The following is a 24361-nucleotide window of genomic DNA, read 5'->3' on the forward strand; positions in this document are numbered from 1 at the left end:
TGCTTGTGGTTCATTCAGGGAAGTCAAACCAATTCAAAAAAGTAACCAATTTTAATAAATTTCAAAAGCCAAATAAAGGTGGGGGGGGCAATTCAATATGGCAATAATTATGCACTGTGTGCATGTGTGTGTGCACGCGTGCACATAAGCATGCTGGGGGATGAGGTAAGGCTGGAGACATGTGCAGAAGCCCGATGATAAAGGGCTTTTTAAGCCTTGTAAGAGGTTTGGACTTTATCCCAAGGGAGGTGAGGTACCACTGAATGGCTTCAAGCACAGGAAGGACATGAATATACACAAATGGATGCACAAATATACACATTTTAGAAAAACCCTTCTAAAGATCTCTCTACACTGCTATGAAGTGGTCTCCTGGATATAAGTGAACTATGAAAGGTACACAATAGAATGCTTTCTTTTTATATCTAAGAGAAGGAATGGGAGTATCTTTGCATATTTACAGATATATTTGTATTTTTAAAATACAACAACAAAAAAAGGATAATCTAAAAACCAATTAAAATGGTTACATATAAAGGAAGGGAGATGAAGGGGACAGGAAAGAAAGTTAAACTTATTTTCATGTACCTTATGTTATACTTTTGGTTTTAGAACCATATTAAGATTTTATAGAATTATAAAAGAAAATTCAATCAAAATGTGAAAACCACCAGGTAAAAAGATTGTTGGGAACAAGACATTCACAATATACCAAACAATCACCCTAAAGATGACTAGTTACTACTGACAACAGTAAGAAATGTGGCAATTGATACCTTAACTGAGGACCACACTTAACATCATGAATAGTAGGACATCCTCACGTTACATGCCTCCTGGCATGATGCAATACAGAGTACACAGCATCACCGATGAAAGGTTCTGGCCAAAAAATTACTTAACCCAAACCCAACCCAGACTAGATCAAACTTCCAATTTATAGGAAACAATAAGGGTAGGTAGAACAAGGTTAGCAACAATGAAAGGAAACAAACATATCCATAACATATCCATTCAAGACAACACATAGACTTCAAAAGATCAATGATGTGGGAATGCTTCACATTAAAAGAAACTAAAAAGAGATCAACCAAAAGCAATACGTGAATCTTGATTGGATCACAGTTTAAAACAATTATTAAAAACAAACTTTTTTGGAATAACTAAGGAAATTTAAAAATGGGCAGGATATTAGATATGACATTATTAATTTTCTTAAATGTAATATGGAATTGTGGTTATGGAGAATCCCTTGTTATTAGCTGAAGTATTTAGAGTTGAAGTCTGCAACTTCCTTCAAATGGTTCAGCAAAAAACAAAACGCATGTAGTGCAGAGGGAGGGAATCAAGCAAGATGAGAGAGGGAAAAAAACCGGAAAATTATTCATTGGGGAGTGTAAAGTGAAAGACATGTGAACATTCATTGTACTATTCTTTCGATTTTTTTTGTGGATTTGAAAATTTTCAAAGTAAAGTTGGAAAAAAAATCAAAATGCAAAAATGAGCAGCCCCTTAAAAATGGAAAACTAAACAAAGAACCATAACTATATATTAAGCTGATTAAACACTCAGAGGATTCTTTCGAATCACTTTAAAATACAGGAACATGCCGTACATGTTCAACGAGCCATTAGCTTAACAGCAAAGAGGACTTCAAGGAAATCTTCAATAGCATTCAATAATCAAATTATTACTAAGAATATCTCATTGATATTTTCAAACTATTACATATATAGAGAATAGGATAAAAAATACATTATTATGTTAGTGTTGCTAGGAACCAAGATTTTTAGCAAGAATAACTGAGGGAACTCAAACATAAAACCAATGATGTTAAACTGTGAAAATTACAATTTCAACTGAAGTATCAATGTGAACTCATGGTAACATTTTTCCTTCAAAATAAAAAATGCATCCTGTAGCCCGGTCTACTGAAACGTTCTAGAAGCACTCAGCAACCCAGCAGTCATGAGCACTCCAGTGCTCAGTTGGTGGTTGCTAAACAGCATTTCTCACTGCAAGAAGTCAAGGCTTCTCAGAGAGAAATGGCTAATTATAGATCTGGGGAAATGTAAAGGATGAACCTGGACATACCAGAAAGCAAGGAAGACAAAAGTCTGTAACAGTTATGTCAAAATGATTCAGAAGCCAACTTGAACCAGTTCTCACTGGCCAAAGATGCAACAACTTGATCAACAAGAAGGATAACAACCACAACAGTGCAACACATCTAATATGTTTAAATCCTTGAGTTCATAATGATATACCTGAAAACTCAGTGAACAAATCTTGAGAATGCCAAAGAACAAATTCATTATTTTATAAACTAGTAATAAAAGATTCAAGCCTACATACCCTGCCTTTTTAATATAAACTGCATACCTCAGAGTAACTAAGTAATTGATAAGAGGAAATCTCTCTTTACAGTATTCCAGCTAACAAAGAAGAATGACAGAGTAAGAAGATTACCATTTTGCAACCACAGACAAATTAATGAATCTAGACAATAACCACCATGGCTGCAAACCACACAAAAAGAATCACAATCAGACATTACCAACCTCCTGATTAAAGTTAACAACGCCACTTATGACCAGTCATAACAACCCCCAAACTTGACCAAAACAAACCCCCCAAACTTGAATCTAATCAAACCCCTAGATCAGAGCTGTCCAGTACGGTAGCCATAAGCCACATATGACCAATTTTAATGGATGTTGATGGATGTAAAAACCAATATTCAACTTAGTTACTAGAAAACTTTTAAGTATATTTGGAAAAAACCTGGCTATGTGGTTCTCCTTTTTCAATTGTAAAGTTTAAGGTAGCAAAATACAGATCAAGTATATCCAAGGAAAATTTAGCATCTAAATTGAGATGTGCTGGAAACATAAATAGATACTGTATGTTGAAGACTTAGTACAAAGAGATTGTCAAATATCTCATCAATAATTTTATATTGTTTACACACTGAAATAACTCTTTAAGATATACTGGGTTGAACAAAATACAGTAGTAAAATTAATTTTACTTTTTAAAAAATGCAACATGTGGGTCATATTATATGTCTACTGAACAGCACTGATCTATGTCTAACTACCCACTTTCAGGAACTACAGGGGATACCAGAACTTTTGTTGTTCTGGGGGAGCATTAAAAAATCATAGTACACAATCAAAAAGGTATAGCATATAGAAAATCATTCAGGAGAAATAAGCCAATTTCTTCAACAACAAAAAATACTGCAAAGAAAAATAAAAACTGATAGAGGGGCATTTATATAGTAGTCCCCCTTATCCCCATGGGTACATTCTAAGACCCCCAGTGGATGCCTAAAACCATGAACAGTGCCAACCCCGACATACCATGTTTTTCCTCATACATACATACCCTTGATACTTTAATTTATAAATTAGGCACAGTAAAAGATTAACAGCAATAATAAAATAGAACAATTATAAAAATATACTACAATAAAAGTTACATGAATGGTCTTCTCTCTCAAACTATCTTATTGTACTGTAACTCACCCTTCTTGTGATGACAGGAGATGATAAAATGACTACGTGATGAAATGAAGTGGATGACGTAGGCACTGTGATACACCACTAGGCTACTACCGACCTTCTGACAATAGGTCAGAAGGAGGATCATCTGCTTCTAGACCGCGGTTGACCGCGGGTAACTGAAACCACAGAAAGCAAAGGCATGGACAAGGGGGCACTCCTGTAGATTAATTGAGACTTAAGAGACATATCAACCAATCACTATATCAATTATCTATCTATCTATCTATCTATCTATATCTATCATCTTATTTGACTCCCAGTTCAAGCAAGCAAACTGTGTGTGTACATGACAATCAGGGAAATGTGAATACTAATACTGATATTAAGAAATTATTTTATAATACAGAATTCCAATATTAAAGAATTATTGGGTTTTTGGTGTAACAATTCTAAATATTTCTAAAGATCTGAAAATGATCCCTTTTAGACTCTTAAGTACAGAAAACAAACTGAGAGTTGATGGGGGGGCAGGAGAGGGGAAAAATAGGTGATGGGCATTGAGGAGGGCACCTGCTGGGATGAGCACTAGGTATTGTACATAAGCAATGAATCACGGGAATCTACCCCCAAAACCAAGAGTACACTGTATGTTAGCCAGCTTGACAACAAATTACATTTTAAAACATTAAAGATAAAAATTATCATTTAGAGATACATTCTGAAATATTTACAAACGACATGACATGATGTCTAAAATTTGCAGCTGACCCTTGAACACAAGGGGGTTGGGGCATAAACCCCCACCCCACACAGCCAAAAATCCATTTACATATAACTTGTGACTCCCCCAAAACTTAATTACTAATAGCCTACAGTTGACCGGAAGCATTACAGATAACATAAACAGTGATTAATGTGTATTTTTATTTAAAAAAAAATTTTTTTTTTAATGTTTATTTATTATTGAGAGACAGAAAGAGACAGACCATGAGCAGGGGAGGGGCAGAGAGAGAGGGAGACACAGAATCTGAAGCAGGCTCCAGGTTCTGAGCTGTCAGCACAGAGCCCGACATGGGGCTTGAACTCACAAACCGCGAGATCATGACCTGAGCTGAAGTCAGATGCTTAACCAACTGAGCCACCCAGGTGCCCCAATTAACGTGTATTTTTAAAGTAAGCTAAGGAAAAGAAAATGTTACTAAGAAAATCATTAAAAAACACATGTACAGTACTGTGTTTATTGAAGAAAAATCTGTGTATAAGTGGACCTGCACAGTTCAAACCCGTATTATTCAAGGGTTGACTGTATTGTTTTTTTTTAGAGTGCAAGTGGGGGAGAGGGGCTGAGGGAGGGAAGGGAGCAGGGGGAGAGGGAGGGAGAAGGAGAGAGAAAGGGAGGTGGGGAAGGGGTGAAGGGGTGGGGGGGGAGAGGGAGAGGGAGAGGGAGAGGGAGAGGGAGAGGGAGAGGGAGAGGGAGAGGGAGGGAGAGGGAGGGAGGGAGGGAGGGGGGGGGAGAGAGAGAGAGAGAGAGAGAGAGAGAGAATATTAAGCAGTCTCCATTCTCAGCACAGAGTGGACTTGAGCCTTGATCCCACAACCCTGGGATCATGACCTGAGCCAACATCAAGAGTCAAATGCTAAACTGACTGAGACACCCAGGCGCCTTGGGATTGACTGTATTTTTAAAGAAGCCAGGAGTAGGGAGAGAGGATGAAGTGTATGAGGTGCACAGAAAACAAGTCTGGCCATGAGTTGATAACTGTTGAAACTGGCAATGTCTACATGAGACGGCACTGTGCTATTTTGCTTTTGCCTGTGAAAACTTCCCATAATAAAAATCTAAACATAAGAGCAAAAAATCAACTTGAAGTGGCTCCTGCTGGACAAAGATGGGACAATATGAACATAAAGAAGAAAAATGGCTCCAACAGATAAACATCAAAATACCTTTAAACAGTTTATAATAAATACAAATTAAAAAAGTCACTGGTCACCTTTAAAGGTTACAAGGGCAACCACCTCTTTCTGAAAGCTCGTAAATAAAAGAATGAAGCATTTATCCTACCCTTTCTGTATTGGCTGTATTTCAAGGGAACTAAATAGTTGATATAAGAAACTTCTATTTAGAATTCCAATAAATAAATGGAGGAGGAATGGAAGAATCAGGAAATTACCACTTTCCAACCCTTAATAGGGCTAGGCAATGATGATTAAGAGCTGCTAAAACCAACTTGTGAAAGACAGGGAATTTTATAAAAACTGATGGGCTAACAACACCTGAACCTGGTGATCAGCTCCTCCACACCCTCCAATTATTTTTCTCTTTATATTATGTAAATTTTCAACATACACAAAAATGCAGAGGATAATACAAAGCACCCCTGTGTACCTATTATCCAGCTATAATTATCAACTCAGGGCCAGTATTCTGCCACCTATACTCAATTCCTTTCTATCTTCAATTATTTTTAATTTTTTTTTGTTTATTTTTGACAGAGAGAGAGACAGAGCATGAGTGGGGAAAGGGCAAAGACAGAGGGAGACACAGAATCTGAAACAGGCTCAACGCTCCGAGCTGTCAGCACAGAGCCCGACACAGGGCCTGAACTCACGGACAGCGAGATTGTGACCTGAGCCGAAGTCAGACGCTCAACCAAGGTGAGCCAGGTGAGCCACCCAGGTGTCCCTCAGTTATTTTAAAGCAAATCTCAAGCATGCCATTTCATCCATAAATACTGCAGTATGTGTCTCTAAAATGGTTCTGAATCTCAGCACTACTGACACTTTGGACCAGATGATTCACTGTTGTAAGGGCTGTCCTTTGTGCACTGTTAAGATGTTTAGCAGCATCCCTTGTATCTACCTACTCAATACTGTCAACAACCAATTATGACAAGTGGGTGTCACAAGTATCTCCAGACATTACCAAATGTCCCCTGGGAGGCAAAATCCATGCACAATTGAGAACCACTGCTATAAAAGATAAGGACATTTAAAAAAGCCACAATACTATCATCTCACCTAAAAATATTAATAGCAATTTCTGAACATCATAAATTATCCGGTCAGTGTTCAAATTGTCCTGATTATTTAAAAAAAAATTTTTTTACAGGGTTTTCAAAGCAGATTTCAAGTAAGGTACACACACTGCAACTGGCTGATTTGTCTCTATGTCTCGTCTATAAATTCCCCTTCCTCTCTTCGTAATGGATTTAAGGGAGTGCCACATGTTCCAACTGGTTGATTTATCTCTTATAGCCAATAAAAATTTTCCCTTTTTCTTCTCATTTCTCTATGGAAGACCCCAGGTCTATAGAGTTTCCCACAGCCTGGATTTAGCTAACTGCATCCCTGTGTTTTTATTTAACATGTTGCTCTGGCACCGGTGTTTCATATAATTGGTGGATATAAGGCTTGATCAGATCCTTATTTGAGTTGCTGACAAGAATATTCATAGGTAACGTTGACTCCTGCTCAAACTTATTACAAAGATAGAAATGACATTCAATGTCAACTGATGTGATGCAAAAGAAAGTTCACAAGCAGACAGCACCACCTATGATATATTCCTGCCCAAAATAAAAAATGAACTGAATCCAATCAAACCCCAGATTTAAGTACCAGTTTACAGGAAGTACAGGGGATGGGAGGACACGTTAAATAACATTATAGGACATAATCAGCCAAATTCGGAATGTAGAAAATTGTACAGGGCCAATAACCTAGTTTCTTCCATATACAGGGAGAAAAAAATAAAAAGGGATAAGAAAATGTTACAGACTAGAAGAGACCACTTTTAACATTATGAACCTCACTTGAATCCTGATTTAAATACACAAACTGTGGGGCACCTGAATGGCTTAGTTGGCTAAGCATCCGACTCTTGATCTCAGCGCAGGTCCTGATCTCAGTTCCTGACTTCAAGCCCTGCATCGGGCTCTGCGCTAACAGTGTGCAGCCAACTGAGGATTCTCTCTCTGCCTCTCCCCTGCTTGTGTGTGCACATGTGCACTCTCTCTCAAGATAAAATAAACTTAAAAACAAACTGTGTTTTTAAAAAAGGTATTTATGGGATATTTGTGCAAATCTAAAGATTTACTGAATATTAGATGACATTGCAGCTAGTCTTAAAATTTTTTTGGTAGGATACTATAGTATGTCTTTTAAAATGTCCTTCTTTCTAGAGATGTATACTGAGGCAATTAAGAATATTATCTGGAATTTTATTTATAATATGCCAATGGGGAGGGAAGGGTATAAAAAACAAGACTGACCACATGTTGCTAATTGCTGAAGCTGGGTGATGGGTACCTGGGGTTCATTATATTCTTCTCTCTACTTCTGTGTATATTTGAAGTTTTCCGCAGTAAAGGTTTCTTTAAAAAATCAAGTACCCCTGGCTATGATGATGGATTGGAAAGCATCAGGACCTGTTTAGGAGGCTCCTACAGTAGTCCACGTGAGAGGTGAAATGGCCTGTACTAGAAAGACCACAGAAACAGAAAAAAGTAGAATTCACTACATATCTAAGGAGGTAGAATGGATAGGGCTTGGTAATTCAATGAGTATGCAAAATGAGAGAGGCAGTCAAGAATGAGGCTCAGATTTCTGGTTTAAACCTGTGGCTGGCACTGAGAAGGGGAAGACTTGGGGAGGAAGGCTGGGATTTGAGGTACCTGTGGAGCATAGCATACATGGCAGCTGAAGCCAGGGGAGTAAAAGAGATACCCAGGATGAGAGAATGCCAAGTGAGAAGGAAGAGTGCCTGGGACAGAGTACTGAGGAACACCCAAGGCCCATCTGTTCACTGTAAAGGAGCATGTTCTCTGTGTGTGCATCTGGGCTGAGATGTGTATATGCGTGGAAGGGGAAGACTGGCAGCAGGCAGGGATGGGGACAACTGGGGTGGTGGTGGAAGATGTGCCTGTGTCTGTATGTGCATAGCTGGGGGAGACCCTAAGTCACAACTCTCTCCCTCCTTTGCCAGCTTACCCCTCTTTCCAGCCATGGTCTCCATGGGGCCCCCAGGTGGGCTGACTCTCTTCCCTTTGAACAGCTAGGAAGATGTCCCCACCCCTGTGGCTGATCCTCACCTTCAGATCCTCACACAGGTCACCGTAGTCAATCTCGATGAGGGCCTCTCGTGCATAGATACTGGAAGTTCGCTGAGAACCACTCACTGAATCCTCCCCCTGGGAGCTACCCTGCAATGGTGAGAGGGAGAGTCCAATGGAGCACACTGGCCATGAGAATGCTCCTCTAGAGGGTGCGGGGGGGGGGGGGGGGGGGGGGCGCTCCTATGCAGCCTTCAAAGTCTTTGAGAAGCACCTTGCTAGAGAACACCTGTGGCAGAAGGACAGCAGCTCTGAAGGCACAGAGACCTGAGTTCAAATTTGGGCTCTACCACTAACGGTGGGATCCTGGGCAAGTCATGCTGTCAGATCCTGACACCTGAATCCTGATTTAAACACACAAACCCTCAACTGTAACACGGGACAACGCCTGCCTGGCAGGATTGTTTTGGATTAGGAGTAATTATGTCACCCGTTACCATGGCGCCTGGCACATTTCTGGTGTTCAAAATATTTTGCTGAATTAAATTGAAATGCTATTTGGGAGGAGGGAGGGAAAGACATGTGGGCCTGAGATCCGTGCCCAGGTCTAAGACAGATATATGCAAACCTCCTGTCAGTTAATGTTCCCACCCCTTGCTACCAATTGTCAATTCCAGGACATAAAATGCCTTGGCTCCTCTATTGGCTAGTGTCCCTCCCTTTCCTATGACTAAACTTTGTCACCTCTGCATTCCTGATGTCCCTTACCCAATCCTCTCCTGGCCAACCTCTTTCACTGCAGCTAGGCCATCATTTCTCAGGTCCCTCAGCTTCTGTCTTCCTTTGCTCTTGGCTAATGTCCCTCAACATGCACTCTTCCCAATAGTCATCACCTGCAGGAGCTAACTTTTTCCTCAAGTCCCTAAGGTTACATAATGATTTCATCTTCTCCTGGCCTCACTCCCTCACCACCCACTGACAGCACTACCCCTCAATTCAACTTCCCTCTCACACCAAGGCTATTGCCTTTCACTTCACCTGCCTTCACAGCCTCACCCTGCCTCATCTCCCCTTCATCCTTCCTTATGTTCCCCACCACCTCCACCCACCATCCTTTTCTCTCTCTCCCTGGTCACTCTCACCTCCCATCTCTGGTCAATGTTGTTCATTGCCCACTCCCACCACCAGCCATGACACACACCTCTTCCTGACTAATGTCGTCCATAGTGCCTTTAGACAGTGGCAACTTGATGTCCTGCATCTTGCAGGCCTGTAGCAGGTTGTGGCGGTCACTGCGTTTCTGTTCAAGCTTGGTCTCAATGGCTGTTACCTCCTTCTGTAAGTGGGTCATTTCCCTAAGAAGGTCCAGGGAGAGGTGAGATCCAAATCCAGCAGGCTGCCTGCTCTACCTAGTTCCCCCACCCCAGGCCTGAACCCACTCACTTGTTGGCGCCCCCCAGTTTCTTACGAATCTCCTCCATCTCATGATTCTTATCATTCACCTCCGACTTCTTGGCCAGGTGCTGATTCTTCAGGTCTTGTAGCTGGGCCATGGTCTCATCTATGATCTTCATGTGTCTTTGCTCCTCCTGGTCCCAGCAGGGGGAACAGGACAAGAAGTGAAGGTTTTCCTCATCTCACCTTGGGATCTTCTCCCCTTGCCCCCACCCTTTCCACCAGGCAGAAGGAGCCTCTGGGTGTGTCAGAACCTCTTCAATAAGCTCTACTTTCACATACCACCATCACCCTCTGGGCTTCTTTTTATCTTTTTTCAAACTTGGATGCCCTCCCCTACATACCCCATAATACAAGTTGCTTGATGTAGAAAAGTTCAAAGTACTGAAACAGTATCAAGTAGGAGGAGAAAAAGTCACTCGTAATCCCACCAGCCACAGATAACCAATTAACATCTTAGTCTGTTTCCTCCTCATATCACTTCTAGATAGCCCTACAGACTTGAGACTAGATTAGAATTAAAACTCTATATTCTGACTTAGTATTATATTTAAACATCTTTTCCACATCAAAATTGCCATCATGAGCAATATAACATCAATTTTTTAAAAACCCACACAAACAACACTGTGTATTTTCTATGAGTGTACCTATATGAATATACAAGTATTTAAGTAAATGCCTACAAGCTCTGGAAGAATACACACTACATGGGATTAGCCCCAGGAAGAGGAAAGGGAGTGGCATTGAGCATGGTCAGTCAAGGGGATCGGAGTCTTACTTAATAGATCAGATTTCTTAAAGGAAGAATGTTTGGTTTTCATTTTGATCTTAAAGTCACATAAAGGAGACATATCTGCAACTTCCTCCCAAATGGCTCATAAAAACAATATGCATACACAGACAATGCAGAAACAAATATGGCATGTCAGTGACTGATGAATCTTGGTGACAGGTAGGGGGGAGTTCTTTGTAATACTCATTTTCAAATGATTTCAAAATAAAAAGTCATAGAAACATGACTCTGGATCATCTAGATGTCCATGTATGCCTGCCTGATCTTCATTTGCATTTAAGATTCTGGTGACACCAAAGAGAACTACTTTAATTATCTGGGTTTAATGAAAACACACACACACACACCACCACCACCACTACCACCAACAAACACAGGCAGACATAAAAGTCAAATGGTTTAAACCAAGTGAAGAGGATCAAATCACCTCAGGACGGGACGCTGTGTGAAGAACAAAGGTTTGACAGGAATTTAAAGAGAAGGAATGTGGGAAAAGGGAGTTGTTAGACAATACCCAGTGACACAGGCATGCTTGACTCAAACTGAGCCGTGGCAGTCAGCAGCACAGGCGCACTGTGAAAAGGGACTCAGTTTCAGCAAAACACCATCATCTGTTGCACTGAATTAATGTGGTTAATTATAAAAATTAATTTGTAAGTTTATCCTGGCTTTCTGGTTAAGTGCTCTAAGTATGGATATTTGTATATATTTAACAGTAAGGATTTTTTTAAGCCAACGCTAAAGATCTTAGGTCTTTAAACAGGTTCTGTATATTACTAAAATTTGAAGACCATTTAACTACACACATATATGAATGTAGCATAATTTGCTAAACTCCTAATTCCCAGAGGACATTGGAGAGTTTCCAATATAGAACTATAAATGTTTGTAATAAACATCAACCTCCATGCACAAAGCTGTGCCAGCATTCTGGATTTCCTCAGGTATTACTGAGTAAGAGGGGATAAATACATTCTGAAGAATCTTGATGGATGGTGCCATATGGCATAAGAGAATGCTGGTCTTGGGCACCGTGGCCAGTGTTAATCATTTTTTTTAACCTTGGATGTGATAGGAAACAAATTACCTCTGATTGTTGCTTTAATTTGCATTTCTTTGATTTCTAATAAGGCTAAATTATGTGTATGTGTTTATGGGCTATTTGAACCTTCTTAAACTGTTTGTGCCTCTTACTCATTTCATTTTTCCTATTTAGGTCTTGGTGTTTTCTTATTTCAACAGGGCTTTATAAATAATGGATATTATCCTTCTATCATATCTCTTCCAATTTTTCCTCCCAGTTTTTAGTATGTCTTTTCATGCTCTCCTTCCTTACCTTCTTGAGCTTTTCTATCTCATTTTCATCCTTTTTCACTGTCTGCTCCCACATGTGCACTTTATCCTGGTCCTCTTTCAGTTGGTTCTTTTCAAAATCCAACTGGATGCCCAAGCGAGTCTTCTGATTCTCAAACTCCAAACTGTGGGGAGAAAAGAGAACTAGACCCAGGATGCAGGGACTCAGGTACTACCAGATTTCAGTCACCACTCAGCTCATCCCTCCATATCCACATAAAACTATTGAACTCCAACTGACGCTGGAGAACTAAGTTCCTCAGCCTTGCCTTGTGGATATGGCACAAGGCAGGGGAGATCAGGCCAAACTCCACTACTCCCCCTTTATACACTGGAAGACTCCAGAACCCTCCCAAGTTCCTAGGAGGCACAAAAAGGTCCACCTGAACCCACCAGCCATGATAATTCCTACTTATTAAGTTTCTGTGTACTTTACAAAATTACCTCTAATCCTCTAATAGCTCCACAAGTAAGCATGATTATCCTAATTTTACAAATGAGGGAACATGGGCCAAGAGGTAAAAGACCTTGCCCAAGGCCACACAGGAATCCAGGTCTAACACCAAACCCAGGCTGTTTCTCCTATGGCACCATCGCAATGTAATGTGGCAGAATAAGAGGTCTGGCATCCAAACTCTGCCATTCACTAGTAGTGTAATCTTGGCCAAGGTAGTTATACATTCTATGCTTCTGTTTCCTCATCTATAAGATGGAAATAACAGTAGTGCTTACCTCATAGTTATTGGGAGAATTTTTTTAACAAGTTAATATGCATCCAGTCCTTAGAAGCATACCAGACACACAGTTAAATACTTAATAAATTTTAGTTACCATCATTATTGACAGTATCCTGGTTGCATTCAGCTTATACTTGCTCATGGGCTTTGACTCTTTCCAATGAGCCCACCCACCCTCCCCCATCCGAGAACCTTCAAGGAGCAGAGCTTAGGTAGTAAAAAAAAAAAAAAAAAAAAACATAGAGAAAATACTAGATTTCTGCTATTGCCCTGCTCCCCATCTCTTCAGAAACTCAAAGAGTATGTAACCAGCATCCAGATACTAGCAGGCCAGACAGGGCTAATTTCCAACTGCCTCCCCACCCCCGCAATATGGTGTGACAGATGCTGCCAGATGTCATGCTAGCAGCTTAACCCTATTAGTCACTATAATCCAAATGGAATGTAATTAACTCTATAATTTTGAGCTATGCAATTTTAAGTCCAATATCCCAAGCATGACTCATAAAGCCCTCTGCAATCTGGCCCCTGCTGACCTGTCCACCACCCCCGCCTTCCTCCTGACCCCATTTTTATGCTCCAGACATTCAAAACTACTTAGTTTCCAGTACAAGGCACACTCTCTCACACCTCCGAGCATGCTGTTCTCACTGCCTGGAACTCCCTTCTGTCTGCTGCCCAGCTGGCCAAGTCCTACTCACTCTACAGGCATCCAGTTCATCGCTTCTTGTTCTGGAAAAGCTTTCCTGACAGTTGTGAGCAGGTTCTCCGCTTTTATTACATGTTTCTGGGTTTCCTCCCTTTTTGGTGCAGTTAATTATATCCCACAGTTCGTAACATACTTATGTTCACTGTCTGTGCAAGACCATGGTCTCCTTTGGCTCAATACCTGATTTCCACTCCCATTACTCTCCCTACAGTGAGCACACACTCCAAAGTGACATACATACATACATACGTACATACATACATACGTATATAGCCTTAAGAATACACACCCTTGTAAAATATACTTGTTTTTAAATGTACACAAATACAATTATAAACGTATGTATGTTACAGCCTGTAAATCTAGTTCTTGCTTTGAACTGCTACACAGTATTGCATAGTCTATATATTCATCACATTCTACTTATATTTTCCTCCAAGTGATGGCCATTTACATGGCTACCAATGTCCAACTACTATAAATTATGCCAAGACACAACCCCGAATGTGTCTCTTTGTTGCCCTGTGGCAACACTCTCTCTGAGCTATATATCCAGAAGTGACTTTGCTAAGTCATAGAGCTTATGCAGACTTATTTTCACCAAATACTGCTAAGACTGTTTTAATTTGCATTTCTCTGATTAGAAACAAGACTGAACATCAATCTGTAGTTATCAGCCATTTGTGCTTCTTTTTCCATGAAATGCTAACTACACCCTCTGTCCATTTCTCTATTGGGTCTCTCGTTTTTATCTTTCTTCTTGATTTGCGGTTCTTTGAACATTTCCTCTGTATTTTCTATGTACCTCAAGTACAGCATCAATGACACTATTCTGAAATTGTTGATCTACTTGTTTGTCTCCCCCGCTTCCACAACCCCCTGAGGACAAGGACAGTCTCTGATTCAATTCTATATCCCTTGAGCCTGGCTTATGGGTAGGAGAGCAATGAGTATTTACTATATGGGCCATGAGCTACATAAACTGCAGACTGAGACCCAGGGTCCAGGGGGCGACCTCTTTTAAAGATTGTCATGTTCGTCTGTGTCACCCCAATCTCCCCACCAATACCTAGCACAGGACAACTTTGTACAACATAGGGACTCAAGAAAAGTCTATTAAATTAAATATAGTAAAGAGGGGGAAGAGAAGAGGAACTGTTGTGTTGTTCTTACTACTCTTCCAACTTCATTCCATCCCCACCCCTCTGCAATGCCCATCAGGATAATGACAATAATAAAAGCTAGCATTTACTACTCTTGGTAGGTGCTAAGTATTATCCTAAATACTTTACAAGGACGAGTTCATTTGATCTGCCTAAATGCCATGAGACAGGCATCCTTATTATCCCACTTTACAGATAAGGAAACTGGGCCTCAGAGAGGTCAAGTCACTGCCCAAGATAATGAGTTATGGAGCTAGGATTCTAACCCAGGTAAATCACATTTAAAGCTGGCACTCTTAAGCATGAAACCATGCCACACTGCCTCCCTGATGTTCCTGTTCTTTAAAGCCGACCTACTACACCCATCTTTCTAAGAGCTGCTCTTTGTCTTATGATGGCATGTGACTTCCCAGGATATCAGGCTGGGGGCTCAAGGGCACCCCAGTGTGTCCTCTTGTACCCCACACTTCCACTTACCGCTTCTTGGCAATTTCGTTCTGCCGCTTCACCTTCTCTTCCTCAAACTCTCGGATGTTGCGCACACCAATCTCCCGACAAAACTCTTCAAACACCTCATCCTCCACCTGAGGGGAGAAGCAAGGGACAGCAAAGGCCCTCTGGATCAGAGTGCTGCTGCCAGTCCCAGTCCCACCCCACTGCACACACTGGCATGGTTCATCCCTTACCAACCTGGTTCATCTTCTCCTTCAAGTCTTTCATTTCCCTCTCTCGGCTCTGGATGATCCTCTTGATATCATTAATGCGAGGCCCAAAGTTGGCTAGCTCACTCTCCAGCTTGGACTTTTCCTGCAGGAAACAGGGTTGAGGGAAAAAGAGACCAGGCTCTTTGGAGGAACGGAGCCACCCTGAGCTCACCGGCCCCTGCAAAAGAAGGGCTAGCTCTCCACATGCTGAGAGAACATGGCTCACAATTCCCCAGTCAAGGTTCCATCATCTCCCACTTGAACCATCACACAGCTTCCTCCTCGGGCTCTATTCGGCTAGCTTTAATCCACATGGTAAACATCATCAGTTACAGGTCCACATTTCCTTATCTATAACCCTCAGAATTCAGACTTTTTGATTTTAGAAGAAGGTAAAGGGATATTTATACTACACTTTAAATAATGCCTCCAGGTGGTCTCGGGAAGCACCCTATGATCAAACACATTAATATACCTAGAAGAGCACCCCCACCGAGAGGGACTGAAATGCCAGCGTTCACTTTCAATTCTCTTTCAGAAGCAGCTCAGATATTTGTTGAACGAATAATGCTAATAATAGCATCTAACATTTACTGAGCACTTACCGGGCGCAAGGAATCAGTCTAAGTACTTTACAGGCATGTAATCATTCAATCTTTGCAAGAAGGCTATAAAGCAGGTGGTAGTCTAACTCCCATTTTACAAATAGATGAAAAACTGATGATGACACATTAAGTAAGCTGCCTCCCACCATAAAGTCGAGATCTGAAGCCCGGGCTGCTATGCTTGGTTCCCTGAGGCAGGCTGGGAGGAGAGAGGGAAATGGGATACATTTCCACTCCCAGAGAAACTCTGACCAGGAATGTGAGGGTGGCCTTTGGAGGACAGGGCTGAAGACTAAGCCCCACCTGCAGATTCAGGGCTAGATGTCTTGTCTTAGTCTGTTCCAGGTCACTCTGCGAGTACTTGAGCCGCATCTGTAGTCCATGGGCCTGAGACTGTACCTGACGTAGCTCTGCCTCTTTCCGCTTTGCCTTCATCTGCTCCTGAAGTGGACATGACAGAACAGCTAGGTGATAAGAACAGGAGTGGCCAGCCTGGGCTTAGGACTCCAAACCCTGGGGACAGTAATGCCCATGACTTACTTTCAGCTCCTCTGTCAACCGCTCCTTCTTCTCTTTCAACTTATCTACCGCTTTCTCATCCCAGCGCCGAGCCTTGGCTTTCAAGTCACTGGCTCCACCAGAGATCACCCCTGACTTCTGGAACAGGGTCCCATCCAGTGCCACCGTCTACACACAGTGGGGAAAAGAGAGAAGGAGGGAGAGAAGATGAAGAGTCTCCAATACTAAGCCTGTCCAGCTCCAATGTGCACAAGGGAATCCATACCTTGTGACGCTGGTGGCCGCCAAAGGCAATGCGGCGGGCATCCTCCACATTGTCACACACAAGGGCGTTGCCACAAGCATATTGCAGGGCCTTTTTGATGTGGGGTGGCTCATAGCGAATTACGTCAATCACCAGCTTGGCCCCCTTCAGTTCCCGGAGCTTCTCATCTGTAGGTTTCACCTATGGGAAGAAGCTCAGTAAGTGGGAGAACATGGAGGGCTAGGAGAAGGGGCCCTCTCACACTGCCCTGACCCCATCCCCACCAGCCTCACCTCCAGGTAGTCAAGAGGCAAGAAGGTCTCAGGCTCCCCACGCTGTTCCTTGATATACTGAATACAGTCCCGGCCTGTCTTCTCAGAGTCCACGATAATGGCATCCATGTTCTTGCCCAAAACCTTGGTCACGGCAATCTGGTACTTCTTTTGTGTGGGCTGACAGAGGTCAATGAGGCGTCCATACTGAGGAAAGTCAGAAGAGAAAACTGAAGCATGAGGCTTTTGGGGACTGACTCAGGAACCCCAATTCCCAGTTCAGAAGTGGCAGACCAAAACCTGCATGAGGAACGTAGCTTCCATGCTATGGAGGAAAAGCCTACTCTGTCCCCAAAGCAACAATCACTCCAGTCATGCCTGAATCCAAAATCATCTTTCTAAACCTCAGTTTTATCATTTCACAGACCACTACTGCCCCAGGCACTATGTCAGATACCCCTTACATACATTACCTCAAATTCTCACAAGCACCCAGCAAAATAAATCTTTTTCTAGTTCATGTCCCCCATGCCCCCTAAGCTAATCCTGGTTCCCTAAGAACTATCAGATAATGGGTAAGATCTTCAAGGGCAGGAAATGAGCCTAAATCATCCTTATAAACTCCCCAGGAGTGTCTAGAGGACAGATCAGGAAATATCTATGGAACCAAATTAAGTTAAACCCAGGGAAGGAATTATAGCAATAGAGATCCTTATAAACTCCCCCAGAAGTGTCTAGAGGACAGATCAGGAAATATCTATGGGACCAAATTAAGTTGAACCCAGGGATGGATAGCAATAGAGAGAGAATACTCAGGGAACTCAAGATTTGGTTTACGAGGCCAAGAGCTCTGATAAAGCCTAGGATATCCCTACAAGTAAACGAACCACTTGGTACAGGCCATGTGAGCTCATATCAAAGCCTGCAGAGTTACTTCCTATGAGACTAAATCATATCCTGTGGCTCCTCCCACTTCCAAAGGCCTCTCCAGTTTCCCAGCATCCCACAGAGGAGTGGAAGCAGCAAGACAAAACCTTCAAGAAGTTGCAACTGGTGTGATAGAAAGAACAGGAGGTTCCAAGTCAGACATAAGTTGGATTTGGATTACAATTCTTATAAGCTGTGCTGTTTTGGGTAAGTCATTTCATCTCTCTGAGCCTGTTCCCCCAGCTGTAAAAAAGGGATCAGCAATCTTGTCTTCACAGGGCTGCTGACAGCCAGTGGGAGAGTAGGTGCTCAGGAAAGGAGTTCCCTTTCCATTCTTACCACAGAGCCAGGGTACAAGCGCTTGATGCTTTCCATAATCTCTGCCTTTCGCTGTTGGCGGCTGCTCTCCTGGCGGTCAATACGGGCATCACCTAGCTGCTCCATCACCTGGTTCAGCTCCTTATTGATCTCATCAATACGCCGTTTGGCCATCTCCACCTCCTCTGTCAGCTCCCCCTCTAACTTCTTCTGCTCCTCTAGGGACTGCCTACAAAGTGAGGGATCACAAGGGGTTACCCTGGCTAGTGAGAAAATATACCTGGCTGAAAGGGACTCTGGGGATCCTGCCTGAGGAGGGGCAGGACAAATAGGGTTCACAACAACAGCCCTGGAAATAAGAGGAAAGGCTGCAGAGCCACATACTTGCTAGTGGTAATGTATTCCTCTAGTTTCTCAATCCGTTTCTGATTCTCTTCAATCTCCCGCAGCTTTTGCTTGATCTTGGCCTGGAAGAAAGACAAATATACACCATCACCAGGGGCTGAGCAAGCTAACTCTAAGACCATGGGGCCCTGGCTTATACCTGCTATGTGCCCACTGATCAAAAAGCCCAACAGTCCAGGACAGTCTGTCACTAATGGGGGAGACCTACTAAAAAGCAGACACACAACAGTGTTCAGTGTGGCTCTGCTAATTGATGCCCCTCCCAGAGCCCTGAGACCTTCTCATGACATTCTACCTAGCCTGGGTAGAACATGTCCTGGTTCTGCCACTTCATAATGATGTGACCTTAGGCAAATTACTTCACCTCTGCACTATAGTTTCCTCATTTGGAAAATGAGGAATTAAATGAGTAAATACATGTAAAACATAGTACCTAGCAAACAGTAAATGCTTACTAGTTGTTAGCTATTGTCATTACTGTTAAGGGGCACCTGGGTAATTCAGTCAGTTAAGTGTCTGACTTCGGCTCAGGTCATGATCTTGCGGTTCGTGGGTTTGCGCCCCGCATCAGGTTCTCTGCTGTCAGCACAGAGCCTGCTTTGGATCCTCTGCTCCCCTCTCTCTGTGCCCCCTCCCCTGCTCACACTCTCTCCCTCAAAAATAAACATTAAAAAGAAAAAAAAAAAAGACTTTCATCACTTCTTTTTTCTCTGGACCATCATCCCTAATCTTGTAACACATGCCCACCTCTGTCTCTACTTTCTTCCGCTCTTCCAGATCCAGCCGGTCCTGGTCGGCTTTCTGATCTCGATTGAACTTCTCCAGCTCCTGGGCCAATGTAGCCGCTCTCTTGCTGGCTTCTTCTTTCAACCGGTGGTATTTCTTCACCTGTATTAGGAACAGGTAACCAAATCAGTCTCTGTAGAAGCACAGCAATCCCCCACCCCACCCCCAACCTCCCAGAGCTTACCTGATTCTCCTCCAAGGTTAAGTCTCTGCCCTGACTCTGACTCTCCTCTTCCATCCGTTCCTCAAACTCCTGCCGGGCTTTCTCTACTGACAGCATCTCCTTTTCCAGCTCATCCATGTCACCTTTACGCTTCTTGTAATGCTTCTGAGCATTCTGTAGGGACTTCTTGGCTGCTTCCAGCTTCTTGATTTTGTGGGAGGTATTCTCCTTGGCTTTGATGTATTGAGGTCGCTTCTGGTTCAGCTCTGAGTCCTTCTCCCTTTTGCCGGAGGGGGGGTGGTGGGTAAATCAGTTAGCACTGTGGCAGAAGAGAGGGTTCCCAGGCTTTTTACCCAAAGGGGGGGCCTGATGTCCCAGCCAGCCTCAGGGAATTGCTTAAAGAACGAGGACCTGATGCCCCACAGATCCTCAGAAAAGGGGCAGTCTGACTACTCCCTGGAACTGATGGCTTCAGCCTGGCATTCCGGCCATTCCATAAGGTAAAGCTGCCACTCCTGCCTCAGCCCTAGCCAGGCCAGGACCCTCAGTAACAGCTCCCAAGAATGCCCTATGTTCATGGAGTTGTCCCCCATCTGATCTAACTTTTTCATGTCCTTTAAACTTCTAGCGCCAGTTTTCCTCTTCCAGGAAGGCATTCCCAGCCACTCTAGTAGCCAGGCCTCCCATTGCTTCCTCTCACTTGGCAAGGTCCCCACCCCTTTCAAGTTCTCTCTTTCATGAGTAGCCATCTACCCAGAGTCTGAGTACTCAAATGCTTTGTCTAAAATGCAAGTCAAGAAATGTGTTTGGTTCTGGCCAAAGCAAGTCAAGAGGAAGACAAACTAGGACGAACACCGGACTCTAGGCTCAGAGGAGCCCTAGGAAACAGCACAGCCTCTTGGTTTCCCATAGGTTGCAGGCCCAGGCCTGCCTCTTACTTGATCTCCTTCTCAATCTGCTGCTGCTCCCGCATCATTTTGCCCAGCTCCTTCTTCTTCTCCTTCAGCTCATCCTCTACCTTGTCCATACGCTTCTTGTCCTTCTCAATCTCCTTGTTCTTAGAGGCCAGTTCCTTATTGAGCTTCTCAATCTCCACTTCATTGTGATAAAGCTTAAAGAGCTGCAACTGCACCTGAGCTCGCACCACCTCATCCTTCAGGCGCTGGTAGCGGTCGGCCTGCGCAAACAGGAGCACGGAGGCAGGTGTGCATCAGTAAGGCACTGGCTCGACCCTGGCCCCTTAGAGCCCAGAGGTAGCCTAGCCACCTACCTCTTCTTTCTCCTGTTTGGCTTCCTTGCGTTCAGCCGCAATGTTTTTTTTGCGATGGTAATTAAACTGTGTGTCCTCTTCAGCCTTCACCATTTCCTTCTTTCGCTTGTCATACTCCTGGGCCAGCTCCCCAGAGCGACTTATCTCTTCAAATAGAGCTGTCCTCTCTTTGGGATTCTTCATGGCAATAGATTCCACAGCACCCTAGTAAAGATCAAAACACTCTCCCCATTTAGAGCCTATCCAACCCAGTTCCTTCTACCCATTTCTACTCAGTTATTCAGAAAAAGGTCTCTGACCCTCTCCCCGCACTAGGTGCCACATTTCACACTGGGCCTTGAGGACATGTTCCCTGCCTCTTGAGGTGCACACAGAGCAAAAGAGACAAAAGCAAAGACAACACCATGTGTTATGTGCAGTGACAGAAGCAACACAGAAAAAGCACTAAGTGAAGCTTGGGGGTAGGAGACTGATAAGAGTGTCTATCCAGGAAAGCTTCCCAAAGGTGACATCTAAGTTGAGTTTGAAAGATGGGGAAGAACTAACCAAGAAAGTTAAGAGAGAAGGTCATTTCATGTAAAGGACAATTAATATGCAAAGGCCTGCAGGCCAAAGAAAGCAAGTGAATTTGGGGAACTATAAACAGTTTAACTGAGCTGGAATGCAGGGTTGGAAGGGAAAAATACCGACAGGTGAGGGGCTAGTAAGGTGGGCAAGAACCAAAGGATGATGTTTCCTGAATGCCAGGAGTTTGGAGTTTATGCTAAAGCAATGATTTAGCATGCATAATAACCTGGAGAGCTTGGTAAAACACTCAGTGCTGGGCCCCATCCCATAGTCTCTACGTCTATAGATCTGGGATGGGACCAGAGAAGGTGCATTTCTAGCATGTCCCCAAGTTGATGCTGATCCAGAGACTATAATTTGAGAACCACCATCATAAGACAATGAGCAATCACTGAAATGCTTTAAGGAGGAAAAGGAAAGAAACAGATTTGTGTCTTTGTAAGATGAACCTAGCCTAAGGGATGAACTGGAAGAGGACAGACTGGAGTCTTGTAAGCCCAGTGAAGAAGCTGCTACATTAATTCAGGGGAGAGATGAAGCTCAAGATGAAGCAGGCCCAGTGAGGATGGGACAAGGATCAGCAAAGAGCAGACAGCCAATAATTGTTAAAAATGCTCACCTGGAAGACGAGGAAGTTACGAGCTTTGATGAGAATGCCCAACTTCTCTAATTCCTCACTGTACTCATGTAGCTGAACCACTTTGTTGTTGATCTTGTACTCAGAAGAACCCCCTACAAGACAGTGCATGAGTTAGCTGAAGGTCAGACATCCACCTATCCCAGTCAACTAGTCTAGTCACCTCCCGGGACCCAAGGGGAGCCTTCTGGCCAGCCTCACCCACCAACAATGACACGGGCAAAGGTGCGGTCCTCAGCACCCTCCTCAGAGTAGACCATGCTGACAAAGGCCCGATTGGCAGCTGGCTTGCCCACAGGAGCTCCATGGATCAGGTCCCTCAGGGTCTTTACTCGCAGGTTGCTGGTTTTCTCACCCAATACAAAGCTGATCGCATCCATGAGATTTGACTTACCTAAGGGAGTAGGGGACAAAGCAGAGGAGGGGAAGTCAGGGAACACTGCTCTGCCCCCACCGGAGCCCTGGTTCAAGGGCTGAGAAAAACAGTCCCTTTGCAGCTATTACCTACAGCAGTTAAAGACTAGAATCCCATCTAAGGAAACAGCATATTCACATAATGGATTGTTCTACAACCATTAACGACACGGGGAAATGCCCATAATAGAAGAAATAAGCAGATAATATAACTATAACAAAAAATATAGTTTGATCTCAACCAAGTTTAAAAGTTAAAAAAAAAAAAAGAGCTAAGGGAAGGTGCTAATGGGGAGTTGCTGTTTCCTGTGTACACTTTCAGTTTTGCAAGATGAAAAAGTTCAGGAGATCAGTTGTACAATGTGAAGATACTTAACATGGCTGAACTGTACACTTAAAAAATCGTTAAGATGACAAATTTTGCTATGTGTATTTTACTATATTTTTTAAAAGGCATATTCCTATTGTGATACGATATGACGCATACAGCATCATCTATGAAATATCTTGCCGAAATATTTAACCTAAATCTGAACAAGCCTTTAGACCTACCTTCCAGTTTACAGGAAATATAGTAGTTACAGGAACATAGTAAGTGACACTATGAAGAAACCTTAAGACAAACACAGAATGTGGGATACTCTCCAAGACAACTGGCCTGATTTTTTCAAAAAGTGAATGTCTAAAAAGAAACGTGGAGAACCACTCCAGAACACAAGCGATTACTGAGAAATAAGCAAAGGCAGTGCACGAACTTTGATTGGATTCGAGTTTCCCTTTAAAACCAAAACCAAAACCAAAACCAAAACCAAAACCAAAGCCAAAGCCAAAATGACATTCTGGGGAACAATTAGGGAAGCTTGAATATGAACTAGATAACTGACGACAACAAGGAAATTAATTTTCCCGGGTGTGATCACAGTCTACTGGTGACACAAGAGAATGATGATTTTAGGAGTCGAATGCTGAATCCCTAGAGGTGAAATGTCATGAAGTCCACAGCTTACTTTCCAATGATTAAGCAAAACACACAAGTAGGTTTGAATATTTTCATAATAAAAACTTGGGGAGAGGCAAAGGCATAGAGAAAAAATACATGAAAATGTGAACAGTGTAACCAGTGGTCACTTCCCAGAAGGAAAATAGGTTAACAGGTCAGGGAAGGGTATCTTTTTACTGTCTATCCTTTGGGATTTTTTTAAATTTTATACTGTGTGCATATATCAGCTATTCAAATAATTAAGATTTTTTTAACATTAAGAGTGGTTATCTTTTCAATAGTGGAGTCACAATTGTTACTTTCTTCATTTTAGACTCAGGAAAAAAAATTTTTTTCAATTTAGACTGGGGGTGGGGGGTGGGAGAACACTTTAATCTCTATAAATGCTACTTCAGGATTATACCCCAGCATGTTATATGACCTTGAACGGAAGACCTGATTTCCCACACCTTTCTACTCAGGTATAAAAATAACAGCCCAGTTCCTTCCAAAGCAGTACAACACCGTGATTAAGAGCTCGGGTTCTAGTCCAATAGACCAGATTCTTAGTTTCACCAATTCTTAGCTGACCTTCCATTCCCTCACTTCGAAAATCTAAAAAACCACAACTGATAGGTAAAGCCTCTAAAATAACGCTTAGCACACAGTTCTCTGTTGGGAGTGGCAGGAGCACAAGGCTTTGAAGTATGACAGGCACAATTTCTGACCCTGGCTCTGAGAATCAATTAGTGTGCAAGTGATCACAACTGTTTGT

At 42.8% G+C, this 24361-nt stretch overlaps 1 protein-coding gene across 9 annotated transcripts in view; it reads right to left on the bottom strand.

Moving 5' to 3' along the window:
• The window catches only part of SMC1A (structural maintenance of chromosomes 1A), a 46945-nt gene that overhangs the window by 20118 nt on the left and 2466 nt on the right, over positions 1-24361 (bottom strand). For 6 of the 9 annotated variants that reach the window (XM_011291749.4, XM_011291748.4, XM_011291750.4 and 3 more), the window contains exons 2-19: positions 22399-22587; positions 22176-22288; positions 20990-21193; positions 20658-20896; positions 19741-19999; positions 19518-19658; positions 18750-18832; positions 18387-18594; positions 17142-17327; positions 16870-17049; positions 16626-16772; positions 16389-16526; positions 15467-15583; positions 15254-15360; positions 12151-12292; positions 10007-10152; positions 9765-9918; positions 8603-8713 (exon numbers count right to left, since the gene is read on the bottom strand). In XM_011291749.4, the coding sequence (XP_011290051.1) occupies positions 8603-8713; positions 9765-9918; positions 10007-10152; positions 12151-12292; positions 15254-15360; positions 15467-15583; positions 16389-16526; positions 16626-16772; positions 16870-17049; positions 17142-17327; positions 18387-18594; positions 18750-18832; positions 19518-19658; positions 19741-19999; positions 20658-20896; positions 20990-21193; positions 22176-22288; positions 22399-22587 (2864 nt within the window). Of the gene's footprint in view, positions 1-7498; positions 7991-8602; positions 8714-9764; positions 9919-10006; positions 10153-12150; positions 12293-15253; positions 15361-15466; positions 15584-16388; positions 16527-16625; positions 16773-16869; positions 17050-17141; positions 17328-18386; positions 18595-18749; positions 18833-19517; positions 19659-19740; positions 20000-20657; positions 20897-20989; positions 21194-22175; positions 22289-22398; positions 22588-24361 lie in introns of those variants that run through there. The other 3 variants (XM_045051327.1, XR_002152572.2, XR_002152573.3) reach the window with 3 other exon arrangements.

The sequence above is a fragment of the Felis catus genome, chromosome X (genome assembly GCF_018350175.1).
Source record: "Felis catus isolate Fca126 chromosome X, F.catus_Fca126_mat1.0, whole genome shotgun sequence".
In the NCBI taxonomy this organism is placed as follows: Eukaryota; Metazoa; Chordata; class Mammalia; order Carnivora; family Felidae; genus Felis; species Felis catus.